The sequence below is a fragment of the Lampetra planeri genome, unplaced genomic scaffold (assembly GCF_965212315.1).
Source record: "Lampetra planeri unplaced genomic scaffold, kcLamPlan1.2.h2 scaffold_1912, whole genome shotgun sequence".
In the NCBI taxonomy this organism is placed as follows: domain Eukaryota; kingdom Metazoa; phylum Chordata; class Hyperoartia; order Petromyzontiformes; family Petromyzontidae; genus Lampetra; species Lampetra planeri.
Genome location: NW_027614662.1, coordinates 2598 through 23647, shown reverse-complemented (window position 1 = coordinate 23647; position 21050 = coordinate 2598). Strand labels below are relative to the sequence as shown.

General features: G+C 45.7%; 2 protein-coding genes across 2 annotated transcripts; both read right to left on the bottom strand.

Moving 5' to 3' along the window:
* Nucleotides 1-867: 867 nt before the first annotated feature.
* Nucleotides 868-11461, bottom strand: LOC144740120 (disintegrin and metalloproteinase domain-containing protein 17-like). The gene is given in 21 exon segments (XM_078623000.1): nt 868-1265; nt 3196-3259; nt 3347-3435; nt 3509-3587; nt 3667-3756; nt 3758-3798; nt 3877-4011; nt 4534-4637; nt 4718-4917; nt 5802-5954; nt 6563-6627; nt 6755-6890; nt 6893-6928; nt 7121-7246; nt 7804-7890; nt 7981-8099; nt 9127-9313; nt 9470-9558; nt 9914-10047; nt 10636-10768; nt 11455-11461. Coding segments are annotated over 21 exon segments (2472 nt in total).
* Nucleotides 11462-12817: 1356 nt separating this feature from the next.
* Nucleotides 12818-16648, bottom strand: LOC144740119 (14-3-3 protein beta/alpha-1-like). Its single transcript, XM_078622999.1, has 5 exons — nt 16355-16648; nt 14256-14379; nt 13469-13632; nt 13280-13375; nt 12818-12892 (listed from the first exon to the last, which is right to left on the bottom strand). The coding sequence occupies exons 1-5, from the start codon at nt 16646-16648 to the stop codon at nt 12818-12820; spliced, it is 753 nt and encodes a 250-aa protein (XP_078479125.1).
* Nucleotides 16649-21050: the final 4402 nt, after the last annotated feature.

Genomic DNA, 21050 nt, shown 5'->3' with positions numbered 1-21050 from the left:
GGACGTGAAACAGTTCACAGCTGTAGCTGCTGTTTACTTAAATATTGGTGGTGTTACAGTTTCAAACAGTGCGACTGAACAGTACAAAGTGATTCAAGGACAAAACCATGATGAACGTCATCTGAGATGTTTCTGTCCCAAACAGGAAGCTTCAGAAAAGGCACCTTAGTTATTTTTGTGCTCAGCGACACAAAATACAAAATAAACGTGTCACAGGGCAGGTTGTGGTGTGTGACACTGTCCAATCCCAAAGGGACAAACTTTTGTTTTTCAACACACAAACAGCAGAGTAAGCACTTTTATAAGTTCTCCAGTGACAATACTTCATGTGCAGGTAAAACGGTAACAGGTTATGTTTCAGTGTTCACCTCAGTTTGACACAGCTAAAACATTAACGACATCACAACCATCGTTTCAAAATGGAGGGGAAAACCGCGGGTGTTTGTGTGCAGCACAGGTGGGGAACGTGGTTCAGGACAAAGCTGCGAGAGATTTCTCCCTTCAAACAAAAAGGCACAAAAATATACACCCACTTTGCTGACTTGACTTTAAATGTTACCTTCAACACCAACGGTATCCTCAGCACTACATTGGCGCTAGCATACTTTGGAGTACCGTAATTATGTGACCATATGCGCCATCAGAAACTTCCTGAAAGCTGAGAAGTGTCACTCGGTTCCTCTACCTGGTGGGGAAGGAGGAACTAGAAGGAGAAAACAGTTCACAGGGCAAATAGTCGTGTAATTACGGTAATCCAAAGTATGCTAGTGCTAATGAATCGTCAGCGACACCGTGGGTGTTAAGGGGTTAAGAAAGGACTGGACGGGATCGGACCTGTGGAGCTCGTACCTGTGGAGGTGGTTGAGCTCAGCACTCGGTCTCTTTGGCCTCAAAGCATTCCTGCCTCTGGAGGCGCCGTCTGTCCCGCCCCCGATCGGTCACATCCTCGTAGAAGGACTTCGTAGCCGATGAGAAGGCTCCTGCGGTTGTGAATTCTCCCTCCTCTCCCAGGTGACAGTCGCTGCTGGGGTCCTCCTGGATGGTGGCCATCCGTAAGCCCCCGGCGCTGCCCGGGGGGGCGTCGCAGCTCGGGCCGGGGGCCGGGCTGCTGCTGCTGCTGCTGCCCTCGAGAGGGGTGGTGGCGGCCTGGTTCAGCTGCTGCTGCAGGGGCGGGGAGGAGGGCGCGGTCCGGCCGGCGGAGGAGGAGGGAGCCTGAGGAGGCTTGACGATGCGCACGGACGCCGACTCGAGGTTGTTCAGCATTTCTTGATTCTGAGGAGACAAAAGCGGCGACTTGTGATTGGTGAACCATCAGGTGGTTGTTAGTGACTGAGGCGGGACCCATTCCAGATTTACTGAGTTCACACATTGGGACGAGAGTTTGACCAACAACTTGTACTCAAAGTCAGAGGAAAATCTGTGGGATCTGAATCCAGATCGAAATGGGAACGAGTAAAACATCAGACCTTCCTTGCGTTGGAGCTTGTGACGTGTAACTCGTGGCGCTTTTCCACCAAACGGTTCCAGCGCGACTCGACTCCAAGAACATATTATAATGTATATATTTAAGGATGTTTTTTTATACATTTTGTGTTTTCTTCTCTCTAAATGAAAAGGACATTATAAATAACTAAGAAGTGCTACCTCTGACAGAAGACTCTACTGTTGACTGATTCAGTTCTTAAATCCTCTTCACATTGTCATTTAATGTGACATAACACACACTGTGGTCCGCGAATGAAGCCCAGACGTTTGTGTGTGTGTGTGGTGTCTGGTGAGAACGTTCACTAGAAGAGCTGGACGGACCGAGTCTCTACTGTGAGCAGCACGTTCTCCATCTCCTCCACATTGTTTATGGGTTTGTGTCACATAGAAACGCCGTCACAGCAGGTTTGTGCAGCCGGCGCTGTGACATGAGCACCCACATGGAGGAGGAGTCGAGTCAGGCTGAGCTGTAGCCGAGCTGTAGTCACTGATAGCTGCTTCCACTCAGGGGCAGACCATCCTGATTGAGTCCACCGGTGTCTCCTGTGAGGAAGGTCTGAGGAGGAATGTTCCCTCAGTCGCCAACAGACACCAGGTGAAAAACAAACAAACAAACAAAACAACACAAACTGCATCCGATTCCACAGAAGACAACGCGTTTCACTGAATACTCCTGAGATCCGGCTCATTCCTGCTAAGATGACCATCAGACTGCAGGAGTATCCCAAACATGCACCACTGACCGTGCATCATCATGGACTCCATGGCAACGCCACACGCACACACGCACTCACCTACGACAGGAGCTCGACTACAAACTTCCATCTGCTGCAGTTCCAGTGAGAGTGGAAAAGGGGCCGAGAGCATTCGACAGGTCATTCACCTGACATAACAGTTTTAACGTCTGTCAAACACTTCACCGATGCTCGGCGCTGCTTTGGGAGACACTCAGCGTTCTGTCAGCAGAGCTGAGTCATCGTTTTCATCCTTTCTTTAATGGCCATTTTGTTGGAGTAGATGTCTGTGGGTGGGTGTGATTAGTCCACTAGAAGGTGCAAGAAACACCTGATGGGATACAGGTTCCAACTTAAATACACCCTCACTGGCGACCCACCACACAACAGCACCCTCTAGTGGACTAATTAGTGTCACACACACACCCACAGACATTTATAGCAACACTTTCCATAACTAGAATTTACATTTTAACCGTTTTAAACCAACTCATTCATATTGTATTTCTTCCACGCTTTCAGACTTCACTAAATTTCAGGATTGAAACAAAGTTGTGTCGCGACAAAAGTGGAACGCAAACAACGTTCACGTTTTCATGTCCCCCTCTCACGAGTTTGTAACGTACGTCCGCTGCACGTGTTGACACTGACACACTGACATGAGGTGCAAAGAGTGCACATATATAAATTACTGTTGGTTTTATTTTGCACGTTTAAACACCTTAACAGTTGTTAATTGTATTTCCATTCCTGGTCGAAGCTGCTGTCACAAACACGTTCCCCTCTGGGGGACAAATGAAGTGTTTCTGATTCTAACGACTGATGCAGAGCGTTAGAAATAAATTCAACTTCACCACGACTCTGACCACCCTTCAAGCTCTCCTCTCTCTCTCTTTGTTGTGTGTTTTAGTAGAAATGTGGGCTTGTGTTAGTGTGTTCGTGCACAGACAGATGATGGTGATGGACGGTGACACACTCACATTCAGAGGGTAGTACAGAGACTTGGTGTTCTCCTCATACTGCTGGTCCAGTCGTTTGTCCTGCACAAAAACAACAGAAGAAGAAGGAGGGGTCAGGTCCAAGGTCCGTAATCCAAAGAGTGTCAACGTACGTTCTCACAGACTCACCACACAGTGAACCAGGATGCTGAGAGGAATCCAGAAGACGAGGGAAAACACCACGACGGAGCCCACTATGTTGTCTGCCAGGAACTTCCCTGAGAGGACGAAAGCGTGAACCACCAGCAGGAAGTGGAACTTTCCATCACGCGCGTCTCTCCTCAGACTCACCGAACGTGTTAATGTCCAGTTTGTCGATAAAATCCCACAAACGCTCGATCACGTCCTGCACCTGCTTCATGCACTTCCCCTGTCGGAGCGAGGGGAACGTCAAATCAGAACAAGAACACACACTGCGGTGAGGGCGGGCGGCGGGCAGAGGCACGCACGTTCTCATCACAGAAGCCGACGGTACAAGGTTTCCCTTTGCGGAGGAAGAGGAAGCTGCCGTTGGACTGGACGAAGGGAGAGCAAGCGCCCGTCTCTCCCCCGGCAGCAAACTTTACAGGAATCCTCCGTCTCTGCAGGCGGAGGAGGAGGAGAACTCAGCCGGAGAATTCAGCTCTGTGCTGCAGAGCCTTCACAGTGGTTCACATTACCGTTGCAGGCGCAGGACTGCAGGTTCTGCACGGCCTCACAGAACGGGTTGCATTCTCCGTTGTGACAGCGGCCGTTGTCGACGCAAACCGTGTTGTCGGCAGCGTTTTCGGGGGGTGGACACTGACTGCTGTTCCCTGAGGAAACACATGCTCTCATCACGATCACGAACACATGAGGAGGCTTTTTGACATTTAGAACTTTTAATGAAATTTTAATAAATTATTTTTCAATAATTTTAGTAATTGTATTTATTTAAGTCAACAAGTAAAAAAATCTATTCATAAATGTTCATATACATATTGGAGATATTATAAGTTACTGATAAAATATTAAAGTAATAATAATACAAACAATAATAATAAAAATACAAAAGTAGAAAATATAATAATAATAATGATAAAATTTCGTACTCCATTTCATTCATCAAAGTCTATGAGTAAAAATCCATTTATAAACATTCAAAGTAATGTGCGATTGTAACAATAATCCAAATTATTTACATATATAAATATATGTATACATTTTCATATGAAAACAATAAAAAAATAACTGAATAACATACAGACATGGTTTATCTCCCGATAACCACGTGTTCCATAATGGGAATCAAGTTGGCAAACAGATGCAGTAGCTGTGCACCAGCAGACGGTGCTCACCTGTGCAGGAGGACGTTCCCTTGCAGGTGGCGCTGATGGGCTCCTGACACCTGGTTCCTGCCAGCTCAAACAGGCAGTTCCTGCAGCACGGGCTGTTTCTGTCACTGTGGAGACAGCAGCAGTTCACCAGAGCCAGAGCACAGCTGGGGGGGTCCCTCCATCAGTCAGAAACTCCTCGTCACACCTGCACTGAGCTCCGAACTTGAACTTGCACTCGGCGGAGCAGCACGGGTCGTCGTTGAGGTGGAGCAGCCCGGGGTCGCACTCCTCCCCCTCCTCCACTCGGGAGTTCCCGCAGACTTTGCTGTTCCTCTCTTTGAAGCACACGGGGGCTTTGAAACGCAACGTCTTCCCGATGGAGATCTTGCTGCAGTTGGAGAAACGCTTTCAGGAGAAAGGAGAAGATGGCGGGTTAAAGTCCACTGAGGAGCTGACACTTCTTCCATGACGGATTGATTTACAAGACAAACAAGAAACAGGAAAAAACAGACGGAAAACCAGACAAACATAAATGAAACCCAACGACAGGATCGCAGCCCATATGTTCATGCTAGCATACTTTGGAGTACCGTAATCACAGGACTATTTGCACACAAAAACCCTGTGAAAGTCCTGAAAGCTGAGAAGTGTCACTCAGTTCCTCGGTTCCTGAAGAGTTACAAGTTGCACTTCACAGCCATGTTGCTGTCATTATGGTAACGACTAGCAAGCTTCCAGCAACAGAGTGAATGGGATTACCGTAATGACAGCAACATGGCTGCTGTCAACTTCCAGGAACCGATGGACGTTTCCTCCTCCTCCTAGCTCCTTCACACCAGGTAGAGGAACCGAGTGACACTTCTCAGCTTTCAGGAACCTTTTTCGGATGGTGCAAATATTTGTGTAATGACAGTACTCCAAATTACACAAGCAAAAATATACTGGCAGCTATAAAGGGTTAAATAACGCCTTTTTCAGACTCCGGAGACGAAAGCAGCAACCGTACAGATCAAGATTAACCAGCCAGCCCGTTCCATCATCATTACCATGTGAATCACGTTACCACTGAAGCTTTTTGACTTTTGTTTGCAGAGATCAGACTCAACTTCACGTCCACGTGGGCCGACGTGGAGGAGAAACATCCGCCCTCTGCACCAGTCTTTCAGCGTGAGTCACGGACACCGATCACACTTCAGATCACACATCCTGTGAATGTTAACTGGCAAGCGGCGACTCCCTCGGTGACCAGCACGTCCAACGTTACCAAACAAACAGCAGTGTGTGGGCACCTTGTTGTTGGCGTGGTCCCCGCTCACTGCGATGGGGTACATGACAAACTTCCCTCCGTGGTCGTCGCTGGGGGCGCAGAACGGGATGTTATCGGGATCATGCTCCGCACCGAAATTGTGTCCCAGCTCGTGAGTGGTCACCAAATCGGCTTCCTGTTGGCGCACACACACATTCATCATTTTCAGACAAATTTATCTGATGTCGCGTATGTCGTGTAAAAATGTTTGTTTGGCTTTTTTTGCCCAAAGATGTAGCGAAACATTTCTTTCACATGTACTGAATCAGTTGAATCCATTCAGTAAAGATTCATTCAAAAGACTGCTTCAGTGGCAGTAGTTTAGTTCCTCCATTACACTCAGTACATTAATTAACATCTTCCTCTATTACACCATGTTTGTTCGCTGCGCAACAGTGGATTCAGTGATTCGTTCAGTGATTCGTTCAGTGATTCGTTCAGTGATTCGTTCACATACATCTGCACACTAAACTAGTTCCTCCAGTCCACCCAGTAAGTTTGCTGCGCAGCATTCTCATTTTCAGGGTAAATTTCATTTTCAGTGAGTGATTCGTGTGAGTCGACTCGTTCACTGTACATGAACGATCAGATTCACCCAAAGCAGTTCACTACCGCACTCAGCTGAACTGTGAAATGAAGTCAGAGTTTCAATGCAGTTCATTCACTCAAAAGATTCATTCTTCCAGACAAATCGTTCACGAACGGGACGACACACCAAAGATGATGACTGAAAAGGAAACAGACCTTTGTCAGGATGGTTTTGCCGTAGTTCTTGGTGCTGGTCAATCCGGTGTTGAGATAACTGGCTTCTTGACAGAGAGAGACGGATAATAAGCTGCAAACAAACAACAAAATGGACAAAAACATACATATTTATATTGGCGTATATTCCAGAACCATCTCCAGCCCTGAGGAGTTGATGAGTGTCACACTGACGGAGGAGAACATCAAACCGGGTCTCACGTTTGGGGCAGAGGCCACCCAGGGCATTAAGTTTGGATGGGGCGACGTAGGCGAGTCCCAGCGTGCCCTCGGCGAAATCCTGGTAGGTGAACAGGTGAGCAAGACACACGACGAGGACGCGTTGTCGGCGATGTCGGAGCTGAATTGCTGAGAGACACGGGAAACATGAAAAGTGCACTGATTCACTCGAATCCAACTGCAAAAGAGATTACGTTTCCTTTTCTTGGAAGCCAAAAAAAAGGGAAAAATAATAGACACTCACTGTGAGATTTAGTAGAGGGGTGTGTGTGTGTGTGTGTGTGTGTGTGTGCGTGTGTGCGTGTGTGCAAGTCTTCTGACCTCCAGGAGTCTCTTCACATCCCAGACCTCCTTTCCTCTCACGGGGCTGTTCTCCATGTTATAGTGGACCCAGCCGGTTCCAGCTCGACCAGGAGGAGCTTTGGTCGGCTCCTTGTTGATGATGATCTGAAGGAAATGTACATCCATCATCAGATCAGGGCTCGTGAGCGCTCTGGGTCAGAAGGTCTCAGAGTCCTTCTGAAGTGTCCATGTTTCAGCAGATTCATACGGAACGGTTTTAGAAAGGAGAGAATACAGAGACAAACGCTGTCAGATGAAAATCAGGTTTAGTTTAAACCCGGAAATAAGGAAAACTGCAGATTGTTTCCTTTTTCTTCAATTATACTTCTACAAAATTAAATTGAAATAAAATAAAAGAGAAGTAAAAGGAGGCACGTGTTCAGAAGCCACACTTCACGTTAGTGGTGGAACAGACGGATGAATACGAATCTGTTCAAACCCGCGACTCAGATGATGACAAACTGTCTCCATGGATTCCCGTGGGTGTGGAACACACTGAATTACACCAAGGGACAAGAGACACAGAACATTTCTCACTCCATCATCTCTCCATCCCTCCTCCAGCCACTTCTGGGATGAGGAGGAGGAGGAGGAGGAGGAGGAGGAGGAGGAGGAGGAGGCGTGACATAAACGAGGCTGCTGCCTCCAGCCTACAGACCCACCTGATGAATCTGGACGCCGTAACCTTTGAACTCATCGTCCCACGTCGTGTTCCTGTAGATGTCGTCGACGCGATCGATCAGCTCAATCTGAGGGGAGAAGAGAAGCCACGTAGGAATGAAAATGGACTTAATTCTTGTCCCTACTGCTCCTCCGTGCAAAGACTGAAGAAGTCAGACCAGGTAGTTGAGAGTGACGCTCTCCTGCCCGCGGCCCATGTGCTTAAAAAAGCGGTAATCCGCCACCAGCAGCAGCTGGCAGGTGTTCTTCTTGTGGTCGTGGACGTGGCGTTTTTTCCCTGTGGTGGTTGTCTGGAAAACAAAGACATCGCAGAAGTTAGTTCAGAGAGACAAAAGAGAAAAAAACAGATGAAGGTACTGGAAGGTGGATACGACACGCCGTCGAGGCGGAGCTACAGATGAGTTCATCTGACACCGTCCCACGGAACAAACCTACAGACGTCCAGTCCCATTCTGAGCTGTGACCGCTGCAGCAGCTATTTTACATTTAAAGGTGAGGAAGGGAGTGATTTTTAATGAAGTGATTAATTAAAAGCAGAAGAAACTCAGGACCGACATGAAAAAGATGATCAGGTATGTTGGCCAAGTTTCCAAAACCACTTTTTGTAATTATATGTTGAACTTATTTATCTCCAAGGTAGAAATGATAAATCACATGTGTCTTATTCAAATGTCCAATTCCGCAAGTCCACAAAGAAAGAAGATGCAGTAAACAATGACGGAGGAGCTGCAACATTCACCAGCCATGAATTATTAAACCAACAAGTTTATCATTCCTGTTTGCCGCCGTTGGTTGCGGAATACGGTTCCTGGTTATTTGTAGCTCCATCACTGGAGGACGACAGACACAAAGACGACAGGAAATCATCCCTTTGAGGATGAAATTTTCTCTTCAGAGTCAGAAGTGTGTGTGTGTGTGTGTGTGTGTTCTCCACAACGAGCAGTGGGAGCCCGCTGATGTTCTCCTCGTTGGACGGCAAAGCCTCCATGAATTTTAATGCCTCCCCCAGAAGAACCTCTACCTCCTCGGGGGCGGGTGCTTTCAGCCGAGAATTTCCACCTTTTTTTTGTACATTAAGAAAAGTGTGTGCATAAAAATAGTAGTGGTTTTACATGCTTTTATTAAACTGACAGTTACAGAATGTTCCACCCCACGTCCTTTGTCTAATTGCTACAGCCTCCTCCTCCTCCTTAAACATGTGTATTACTCTTACTCTTTTTCTTTCTCTCTGAACTGAGTCTGGCCTCACTCCATTTGATCTCCAGCCTCTTTCACACGCCATCGTCCTCCTACAAGTGCTGAACTCACCATCGGTCTCCTCCTCCCAGTCCCAGTTCCTCCCCTGCTCGGCTCAGGCAGCAGGTCCTCGTTCTCAGCATGGATGTAGCCGCACACCTTCGGGGAGGCGATGCGGCTCAGGTTCCTGATGTCCTCCGAGCGGTAAACCAGCAGCCTGCCATCAGCGGGGGTGTCGGTGAACCTCCACAGGGGCTGAGCGTTGTTTGCGATTCATTTCAACAGTAACAGGAGTGAGAGATGCAAGAAAAAAGTGAGAAATTCAAAAAGCAGAATTCTTTTTAAATAAGTGACATTTACCAAATCCATTTCATGGACATTTTCTAATCTTCCTCCTCTATCCTTCCTTACCTCAACATTGTATTCTGCTTCATCTGTTAGAATGTGAGCAGAAAACTCATCTCCGTCCATGTGTGCCTGCACACGTGAATTCTCCTCTCCTGCACACACACACACACACACAGTAAAATATGAATTTGTCTGCTCGTTACGTTCCAGTGAAGAGACGTCCACACAACCACACAACTGTTGTGAAGAAATAAAGAAGTAGAACTCCGGTGAGTGGGATCACGGGTGAATCAGACTGATGTACGTTACATAAATTAGCTTGACGGTGTTTATGAAGTCGCTGTCCAGGAGGACATCTGTGCTGCGACAGCTGAAGAGCCAGAAGTCGTTCATCACCTCGGCCGTGAGACGAGTGTTTTCATACACAAATTTGTCTGCAATCACCAATGCTTTAATTTTTTAAGACATTAAAAGACCTTTATAAAACGTCGTGTCTGTTGCACTCACCAACAACATGTCCCGTGAAGTAGTTCTGCAGCTGAACATCGTAGTTCTCCTCCCTCCCATGTTTGTCCACAAACACAGCTCGGAAGTGCTCAGTGAAAAGATCAGTGTTGGTTGTCAAGTAAAGCTTGAAATTCCTGAAGTTAAAACAAGAAACCAATTGAAAAGGTGAATTGTGAACTTGTGCTATTACGGTTAAGGGACAATGTTGCTCAGACATAAATAAAGCTGAAATTGACAAGACAGATGTGTTTGGTTTGTAAACACCTGGTTTTAAAAATGAGCATATTCAGTCTCCAAACGCTGGTTCTGTGTGATAAACGAGTCACCTAAACACATCTCCATGTGACCATGGCAGTGGGTCCTTGAGGACCTGAGGACCACTGCACTAATTACAACTACCTTTTTTGTTTACCGAAGACCCCACACGGGGAGAAACTTTTCCAAAGACCCCCTGTGATACATGAGTAGGTCATGTCCATCAAAGCGCACAGAATTCTGAATAGTCTATTACATCTTATTGCAAAACAGACTACTGCTTTTCCAAGCATTGGGTACCAAAACAATGAACTGACGCATCTCAGTTCGGAAAGAGCGTAAATAGTTAGGAAACATTCACTCAAATCGACAAAATCAATCAAGGAAGCAGCAGCAGCATCATACCAGCTCTGTTTACTAGGCGATAACGTTTGGTAAGTGACTGGATGATGGTGGTGCTGATGTACCTGTGTAAGGCTCTGAAGCTCACCAGCCGCTCCAGGTGAGACTGGGTGTGGACATCTCTCTTCCTGACCGAGTGCAGCTGGAGACCTGACGGCGGCAGAACCTCAAAGTCTGACAGGAGGGAGTTCAGTTTGTCTGGAGGACCACGACAGGAGACGGGGGTTATTCACCGTTCACTCACTGAGACACAATAAAAAGCAGTTTAAAACAACGAAACTTTCGAACTGAAATCCTCCAGTAGCTGCTTCAGACAAACAAATAGCGAGGATAATCACAGCGGAGGAAACAGAAGTGGTTCGTCATCTCCAAATGTTAGCGCCCATCTTCAACATCCCGTTAGCTACCGTTAGCTTGCTATGCTAGTTACCGAACTCCGGGTTTTCTTCGTGGTTCTCCTGCCATGGAAGTCTGGATTTAGCTGCTGCCTGGGTCCAGCAAGGAGCCAGAGAGATTATGAACAGTAGGCGCATCATTTTTAAAGGGCTTGATCTGCTAACAGAAGTCTGTATCTGTCATTGTCATCGGTTTTGTCTGTACAGCAGCGAGCAGAGCAACCCGGAAGTGGCCGGAGTGGAACCATCCGCTACTTTTGGGAAGAAGAAGTGAATGAGACGGACGTTGACGCTCCGCGGGTTGTTTTCGTGGCGATAAAAAGCAGGAAAGTACATCTATATTTAGACAGCAAGTGATCTGCTGGTTCAGCCCGATGTTCATCACTGCTGAGGATAAAGGAACCACAGGAAGTATACATGCTGAAATGAAGTCACATTAACGCGTAAGATACCAATTATTTTTTTTTGATCAGATGTACATGGTCATACTTGACATGTCTATCAAGTATATGATAAAAATAAATTATATATTGTATTGTTTATAAATGGATTTAGTTTTATCACTATACATTTTAATTTACCATTTACTAATTATTAATTAGTAAATTTACTCATTTAATAAATACTATCGAATCAATGCACCTGTAATCAACTTCAGCAGATCTTTGGAGGGAACATGAGTGCAGCTTTAAATTTAATTTGGATTTCATGTACCTGAATGATTTGCTATAAATGTCTGACAGGAGTTTGACACCAATAATTTAGGTCATGAATTTTTATACAGGACAGCGGGTCCCTCCGGCACCAATGGATTAGTACTTTATTTGCTTCAAGTGACTGTCAAGTTGCTAACTGCTAAACATTCCCTGAGAACATGACAGAAAAATCTTCCCTCCAACTTCATTATAACACAAATACAAGGACAAGTGAACTAGGTTTATAAAATGTTTTATTCATGTTAACATAGCTGATACATAGGGATTCAAATGGTTCCACAAGGCTTCAGGGGACTACGATTGAATAGCAAAACAATAGTGGTCCAAATCTCTAATGACAATCACTGGACAGACTAACAGATCACCCCTGTTTAAGGATGTGTACAAACCTGCATTGAAAATTAAGTAACACATGGACTTTTATGTGTGTGTGTGTGTGTGTTACAGCATTTGTTACTGCTCCAGTGTAATATCTCAAGAGACATGCAATGAAGGAATTGTCTTCTTCCCATCCATTAAACAAAAAAAAATCCCTGCATTTGGTCAGGCACCCCCCCCCCCCCCCCGACAAACAGACATGCTTCAGTGAAAGAATGGCATCATACGGAGGGCACAAAGTGAGGGCTCTTCCAATGGGCACTACTTGGCGGTATTATAAAGTATTTGTTGCCAGCATGTGGTACACGGGCTTTCCCTGCAGTATGAAAGTTGTTCTTGACGTTTTTTCTGCTGCTGTAACCGCACTGGGTAACCGTTGAGATGGCCGTGCTGAAAATGTTTGAGCGAGTTTCCAGTTGGTCGATGTTGGAATTGACAGATTTCTGCGTCTAAACTGAGCTAGGAGTTTTAATACCATGTCAAGCTATCAAGACTTTTCTAAAGCTGAAATTGCACAAATGGAAAGGCCAGGACAAAACACAAACCAAAGGAACGGAGGTTCTTTTTCACTTCCCTAATCGTGTGAAAAGACTTTTTTTTTTTCTTTTATTCGCATTATGACTCTTTCAGCGATGATGGAATTCATTGGTAGAATGTTTGAGTGAAGCAACAAGGAATGAAGATGTGTAAAAAGTTTTTTTTTTCTATCCTTTTCTTGATTTTGGAGATGACCCCGTCCGCCCCTAAAACAGAGGACTTTATTTCTCGGTCTCGCCGCCTTCGCCTCCTTCTCCGGCGTCGCCCTCTTCAGCAGCGTTGTCCGATGTCCATAACTGAGGAAAGAAAAAATAATTTCTACAGGTTCACATGTTCCACTGTCACTGCAGTGTAGTTCTACGTGTATAAAGATGATAAAAACGGTACACGGTGTAAATTCAAGCTTTCTAGAAACAAACTGAGTGACTACAGTTTGGAGTTGTCCTGGAAACACCGCTGCAACCAAAGGCATCACAGGTTCTTTGTTGGCTCTCTAGTCACGTCCTCATTGTAAAGTTTCTCCAGAGATTCGAGGTGGAAGCCACGTGTTCATCTACAGATGTGCTACACATGCTAAACCTACTCTGAAAAACTCTTGCGGTTAATTGCGTCTAAGCTCTGGTCTGATCATGCCTACGTTTGCAGAAACTGGGACAGGTTATGCGCCGACGTAGAACACTCACTGTCAGATTGTCTCGGAGGAGCTGCATGATGAGGGTGCTGTCTTTGTAGGAGTCCTCGTTTAGCTGGTCGAGCTCTGCGATGGCCTCGTCGAACGCCTGACGACAGACAGAGGGAGGGGGGAGAATGTTTGAACACCGAGCAAACCGAGGACACGGGTAGAACTTCTGTTCACAAAATGTCAGCGAAACCTGTTTAGCCAATTCGCAGGCTCGTTCTGGAGAATTGAGGATCTCGTAGTAGAAGACGGAGAAGTTGAGCGCCAGCCCCAAGCGGATGGGATGTGTGGGCTCCATCTCAGTCTTGCTGATTTCAAATGCTTCCTGGTATGCTTGCTGCGAATGGTCAATGGTCTCTGGGGCAGAAGAGAACCAACGGAAATGAAATACAGTCAACGCACAGCCCGCTGGCGGAAATACAGAAGAAATAGTCACCATAGTAACGGACATGGATAAGAGCATGAAGTTATGTTCATGAGAGCATCACTGGAAATTACAGATGAAAATGATGTCGTGGGGGCTGCCTAAGTCATGTCCACTTATTTCTTGTGTGTCCACACAAACCTGTGCCAGGCCTGTAAGAGGCGCTGTAACGCTGACACAGACATACACCAAACAGAATGAGACATGAAAACACCAAGAAGATGATGAATACAAATCAAACTAGAAAGGACAAACACGTGTGTGTGTGTGTGTGTGTGGACTAATGAAGACATCACGCTCAGGAGCTCCTGTAGGTGGAGGGAGAAGTAAGCAGCCACCCGCTTTTGTTACAACCTCCCATGAGCCGAGGCCGTGTGACTGTGACGCACCGACCTGTGATGTTAGTTCCAGGTCTTAGCGAGACAGAACCTGATGCATTCCTAACTGGGGTGTGATGTAGATGCAGATTCAAAACTTGTGAATGCAAATGAGCTACAGACTAATGATACACCTTTGATTCATTCCCAAATTAAAATGATCATCGCAGCAAACTCACTTGGCTTGTCGTCTTCAGAGGCAACTTCAGCAAGGTATCTATAGTAGTCCCCCTTCATCTTTAAATAAAAGACTTTGCTCTCAGCTTGTGTTGAGTTTTTAATTAAATGATTATCCAGCAGTTTCTGTGGAGACAAATAAAACAAAAACATTTCATCACAACAATCCAACATGTGGAATAAACGTCATGGAAGAACGGGCGCTCATCATCTCCATCCACAAGAGAGTAGTGCTCCCTCTGCAGGCAGAGCCACAGTCCTGCTCCAAGGTATTGTCTACAGCTTCTATGTCACCTGCCAACCTCTCTCTCCTTTCATACGTTCCTCATCCCTTGTTGCTGCTATTAACAGAAGATGTTCATTTTTCATACACTAATGAAATGTATTCACAAGGACTTTGGTGTGTTTGTGTATATATATGAGCTCCATCTTTTTCCTGGGACCTATTCCTCTTTCAATTTCAAGTTCATATTTCATATCGCAGAATGAATAAAAGTTCAATTGTGCTGTTTTAACATAGCAACCAGATTTATATGTACAAATGCAAAATCTGGTAATGTCAAAAACTATGAAACACATTGTTATTACACTCCAGGCAAAGTTCTTCTGTGGCAAATGCAGTTAAGTGATTCAGGGGGCACAGTGACCTTTTCACACTGAATTAAAATGCCAACTCACACTAATATGAGTATTATTTTCCAAACCTTGGAAGAAAGAAGTTGGCCTTGTCAGAACAAACCCATCCCAAGAGTCGCTCCAACAAAGGTTGACTTGGTCAAAACACGCGCATGTCTCAAGTGCTAAGCATTCCACTTCTCCCAATAGACAGAGGAGATACTACTTCTCTCCTTTCACTCAACGTTTATTTAAGCTGTCAACATTCACAAGAAACTGCAAGTTTATCCATTTGGGAGAATCTGACACATATACCATTTCATGTGTCAGCATGTAGTCGAGAATACCAGGCTTATGATTGTACTTCCTGCTTCCGTGTGGGAACAGGAAACCAAACATCTCCTGGCCTCTGCTGTCTCTCAAGTACAGACTTGCAAACCTCAATGTTTCAGATGTAATCGCAGAATTTCTAGTGCGTGGCTTTGCAGAGTTGGTTACAAGAATCAGTCCTGAAGGAACAGTCCTGCTGGTCTCGGGCCGACTATGCGTCTGGTTTTACAGGTACACAACCCACCTGTCTTCTGGCCGGCTTCGACAGACAAGTTAAGGCAGGATAACTGACACACCCTCCGTCAACATTTACCACAAGAGACATAGAGTCATGGTGGTGCAGGCATGCCTCACACACACACACAAAGTGACTCGCCCATGCAGCTTTTCAGTGCAGACAGAAGCTCATGGAAATTATTTCAATCTTAATTCTAAGCTTCCACCCAGATCTCCTCTAATCCATTATCAAGGCAGACTAGAAATAATGTAGTAGCAATCCCTGCTGTTGCACTAGATTAAACAAGAGGTGAAAGCTCACACACGTGCGCAGACACACACACATAACTGTAAAGATAAGCTTGAATTGTGGAGTGTAATGCATAAAGTGCATCTGGTCAAAATGCACACTCACATCGGTTCTAGTAAATGTCTGTGTGTATGTGGGGGTGTTAATTTTATGATCTGTGCAAACCGGGCTTTATGGAGTGTATGATCCATTTATGCATGTGAATTATTGCACTTGGTTGCACACATAAAGCTTCGACATGCCAGATGGGGCTGCATAAATGCATCGTGTTCAGGATTGTGCCGTATTCAGGTCCTCTTTCCTGTGTGTGTCCTGTTTTCTCTCCACCCATTCAGACACACCTTGATGGCGTAGTAGTAATCATGACCTTTTTTTTCAGTTCAGGCCCTCCCCAGTGGTTCAAGCCCCATTGTTCTAGATCCAGATTCCCAAAGGGCAAAAACAGTGGGAGGACTACATAATACTTCCTTGTTCTAGTCTGCATTAGAGGCCACGTTAAGTGCCAGAGAAGCTAACAGGAAGCGGGGGAAGATGTTTGACACATTATGTCACTAGCAGGACAAAATCTGTCAGACTGATTTCCATCATCCTAAGCCAACATAAAAAAAATCTCGGGAAAACTGAACCTACCAAAACGTTGTTGCAGATTTCCTGCAGCTCCTTCTCCACTTTTTCTCGATATTCCTTCACCAACTGCTGCTTCTTCTCGCTGCCCTCCGTCTTCAGGCCGATGCTGGACAGGACCCTCCAGGCGGACCGCCTCGCCCCGACCACGTTTTTGTAGGCGACGGAGAGCAGGTTCCTCCCTTCGTATGACAGCTCGCCTCCCATCTCTGTGACCTCCTTCATGGACTCTGCCATGTCGTCGTAGCGCTCAGCCTGCTCTGCCAGCTTGGCCTTCTGAATCAGTTCCTCTTTATCCATAGTTTATATGTGTTGGGATGGATCGAAGTGGGGGAAAAAATCAAGGGGAATGTGACAGTCGTGGAACTTGAATGGGTGTAAATTAGCGGCTCGGTTTATCCCCCACTGCAATGTGACAACCTGTGAAAAGGCGATGACAGAATTAGGTGTAACACAAGAGCCCGAGGGTGAAACCTGCCGGAACCATGCAGATGGAAAAAATCTGAGTCGCAGCAATGACTAAGATATTTCGAACATTCGATGATGCGCTTCCGACCGCACCGTAGTAGTAAGAGACACGAAAATGGACCGTGTTACAAAATTTCGCGTCCGCTCTAGCGTATTTCAACAACCGGACCTGTCTTCATTATTCAGTGAGTTACTGAATGGACGTTGGCCAAAAGCACCAGGAGCAGCAGGGAGCTGTTGGCGTCACACGGCAATCCGCCACAAAGCTGTCTGGATACAACTAGCTAGCCAGTTAGCACGTTAGCAATGCTAGCTGTCGTAAGCTACATGGGCCACTCCTTTCAATGAAAAAATCACCACGGCGTTACTCCCAGAAAATTAAACCAACCCCGATATGTACATTTATCAGTTAACAAGTAGTTGTGGCGTTATACAAAAGCTGAAGAACACAATAATGATCGTTTGTCACCTACTGAGGTCCAAGGTTGCTTCCCAAATTGGTCCGATTTGAGAGATTGGTAAGAAAGGCGAGGAGCGGCAGCGGCAGCGCAAATCCAACTGACCTGCTCAAACAGGGCGGATCACCTCTGTCTCTGTCCTCCAATCAGAAATCGCAAATCTCCTTGACTGGCATGATTGTTTAACGCTCTAGACCAATATATGTTTAGCGCGGGGGAAGAAGGCGGGGCTTCAAGTGATAGTTTGGCAGACCGGAACGCTGCAGCGGCTGGGGCCACGGGGTTTCTTCCAATTAGAGCAGGGGAGAAGACGTCATCGCATTGCCATGGTAATGTGCGTCCAATCACTCCCTCGCTTTTGCACGATGAAGGCGCTGGAGGCGGGTGTGGCACTCTGTGCGGGCGCATTCATCACGTCCAGCGATCAGTCACGTTTTTAAGCTTCTTTAACATGAACTTTACCTCGAGCAGAAACTGAGTGAGATGCTGCTGCTTTAAAGAGTCTCATTTAACCCTGGTGTCGTCAAATCCCTATTTAACAGAATGTTGTCAAATTCATCTTTCAAGGTTACTGAGTCACAAACTGTTTGTTACGCATTACACAATTTAGACATCATAGCAGCATCTTTATACCAAATTAACTCTTTAACACTGACAATATCCTCAGCGCTACATTAGTGCTAGCATATTTTGGAGGAGTACCGTAATTGCACGACTATTTGCGCAGAAATAGATATCAGAAAAGATCAAACGATGACTGAAAGTTAAAAGGGAAAATGTCGATTGGTTCCTGAACGTTGAGAAGTTGCTGTTCACAGCCAAATTGCTGTCATGACAGTAATGACGTCTGTCAACAGAGGGACTGGGATTACCGTAATGACAGCAACATGGCTGTTGTGGCAACTTTCAGGAACTGTTGGACTTTTTCCCTTTCTTCTAGCTCCTTCTTCAGACCAGTGTTTTCCACTTGCGCAAATAGTCCCATTATTACAGTACTGTAAAGTATGCTAGCATGAATGTAGCACAGGGGATACCATCGGTGTTAAAGGGTTAACTGTGATTCGTCATATCGTCAATGTGGATCCTTGGCAATGGTCAGTTTTGATTTAAACTTTTTTGGAGGGGTGTTGATTTATTATCTTAATGGTCAAGAGGTTGTTTCAGCATGTGCTAACCCTCTGTAATGACATGATACCTTCACAGACTCAGTCAGTAGCGTCCATATTCATCGTATATTTTAGCACTCATCCGTCCTGCTGTGGGTGAAAACACACATTTCCTTTGACTGGTGACGTCTCGCTATGTATCAAAACAAATGCTGGCCCATATAATAATGTGTAACAATGGCTTCTTCTTCGTTAACTAGTTCATATTATGGCCTGACCATAAAAAGGGTCTTTTGTGATCCGGCGGCGTTCCTTACACAATCCAAACCTCGGTGTGACCTTTGAGCCATCTGCTTCCCCACCTGGATTCACCTCTGAGTCACACACAGACACAGACTGATGAGCTGCCAGGTTATGAAAGACTGGAAGAGCTTGTGTAAGAGTTAGAAATCCTCCGGGAGTCGATGATAAAAATCATTTTTTCCTCACACCTTCTTAATCACTCTGTGACAAATCAAATCAAGTCAAAAGAAAACAATATAACACACATATCGGCAGGAAGGTTTGTTTATTTTTTTTCCTCCAGATTGTGTGTGCTTAGTCACACATCGCTACGGTAACCACAGAAGTATTATTTACCACCCCTGACAGTGCAGATAATAAGAGCTCTAATGAAAACTTCAAGTAGCTTTTCTCTGCAGCAACCGCTGACAGGCTGAAGCACCAGTATGGAAAAATTGTAAAACATAATTGCTAATAAACGCTGTATTTTTTTTTTCTTCTCCCAACTGACTGCTCTCTACCGGCTGGCTTCCTGACGATGCAGCCAGCTGTCTGATGCGGTCTGGAGACTTGTTGGCAGAAAATTAGTCGCAAGTGAATAATTTGTGATGAATCACAGGGAAGTCTGGGTCACACTGCAAATGTGTCTGTATGTGGAAAAACTAGAAAACAGGTGAAACTTCATCTCAGCTGTTGTTTTTGCCAGATGAGCTGCTGATTTTTGGACTGATATGAATAAAAAGAAAAGATGATGAAATGAATCAAAACCAGATCTCAGCACGTCATACATTTTGTCGACTTCTGTACATGACGACGTGACACTGACTCAAACCATCGACACATTCAAGGTTAAAAATGCACAGAACAGATACAAATACTATCCTCATGCACAGTCTCCCTGGTTTTGTGTATGTGGCAGCTGCAGCCACAGTTGATGACTGAAATACAAACTTCCTCAAACACTCAATCATCCTAACTTGAATTACGCACAGCGCTGTATAAACTGTGTCACTAAGGCTCTGTGCAGTGCGGGTCAAAGCTCATGATGACAGCGGCTGCTGCTCTCAACAGGAAAGAACATAAAGGTCGACATCCTGTATGCAGCCAAAACAAAAACCCCTCAGCAGCTCGACTCTGCAGAGGATTCTACAGTAGGAAGGAGCTGACAAGCATCAACACAGCCAGAAGCAGTCGGTCTGATTTCATCTATTGGGTGTTAATATTCAGATTTTCACAACAGGACCTGTGCCTGTCCTCCTGCCGGCGGACCAGTGCTCTGTGGACTCAGAACTGAGGCATCTATTTCTGAAGGGAGGAGGAGCTGCTCTCCATGTGCTGTCCACACTAGGTCAGATGGCTATAAATAGTGATGGTTAATAGGTTGGGAAGTCCCATGGTGTCAGCTCCAGTTCCGAGCTGCTTCAGTAGATACGAGCACACACGCTGGCTTTTGTCAGCTCACGTCTGAGGTGTGTGTTTCCTCTCTGTGTAGTGTATGGTGTGTGGTACGTTTAGGGAACGGTGTGGGTTCAGTTTAGGGGTACATCCCATCAGTGGACACAAACTACTGACATGGAAAACGCCACTGACAGCTTGGGTAGGATGCATTTCCTCCATGTAGACAAAGAAGCATTGATTTCAAAGATGGGTCAAAGTAAAATCAATGGGCTCCAGACTTCATGGAAATTGCTGGAAATGTATGGGCACACTCTCACACACATTAATGCTTTCCACCAGCTAAGACCTGGTATTCCCCTCAGAACATCGGTTGAGCTGCTACAAATGGAAGTGCAACATTACAAGTTTCACCATGACGTTTGTAGTGTGTGTGTGTGTGTGTGTGTGTGTGTGTGTGTGTGTGTGTGTGTGTGTGTGTGTGTGTGTGTGTGTGTGTGTGTGTGTGTGTGTGTGTGTGTGTGTTGTGTGTGTGTTGCTGCTTGTGGCAGGAGGGTGAATAATAGATGAGAGGTGAAGCCAATTTGTAACCCTCATAAAACTCCTGCTCTGTAAGAAGCAATGGGCTCCATGCTTGAAGCCGACAGGATCATGGAGTTTTTTGTCCTTTGGTGGTGTGGGAGGGTCGCTGCATGGCGAGTAGGCCTCTGCGCCCCAGCTTGCAGCCCGTCTCTGAGCTCTAATTAGAGGTAATTAAAAGGCTCTCAGTCTCCCTGACAGCTTCTTTGACACAAGCACATCATTGAATTAGAAAAGCACTCAGAGAGCGAAGACCTCTGCCGAGCAGCTCATTTCCACCCATACTGTGATTCACTCCAAATATGAATCTACCAAACCTCATTTTATCTACATCATTAGATCCCCCCACAAGAAGACACCACCTGACCATTTGGAAACACACTGATATCATTTTTAGTTCAATAGATATTGAAT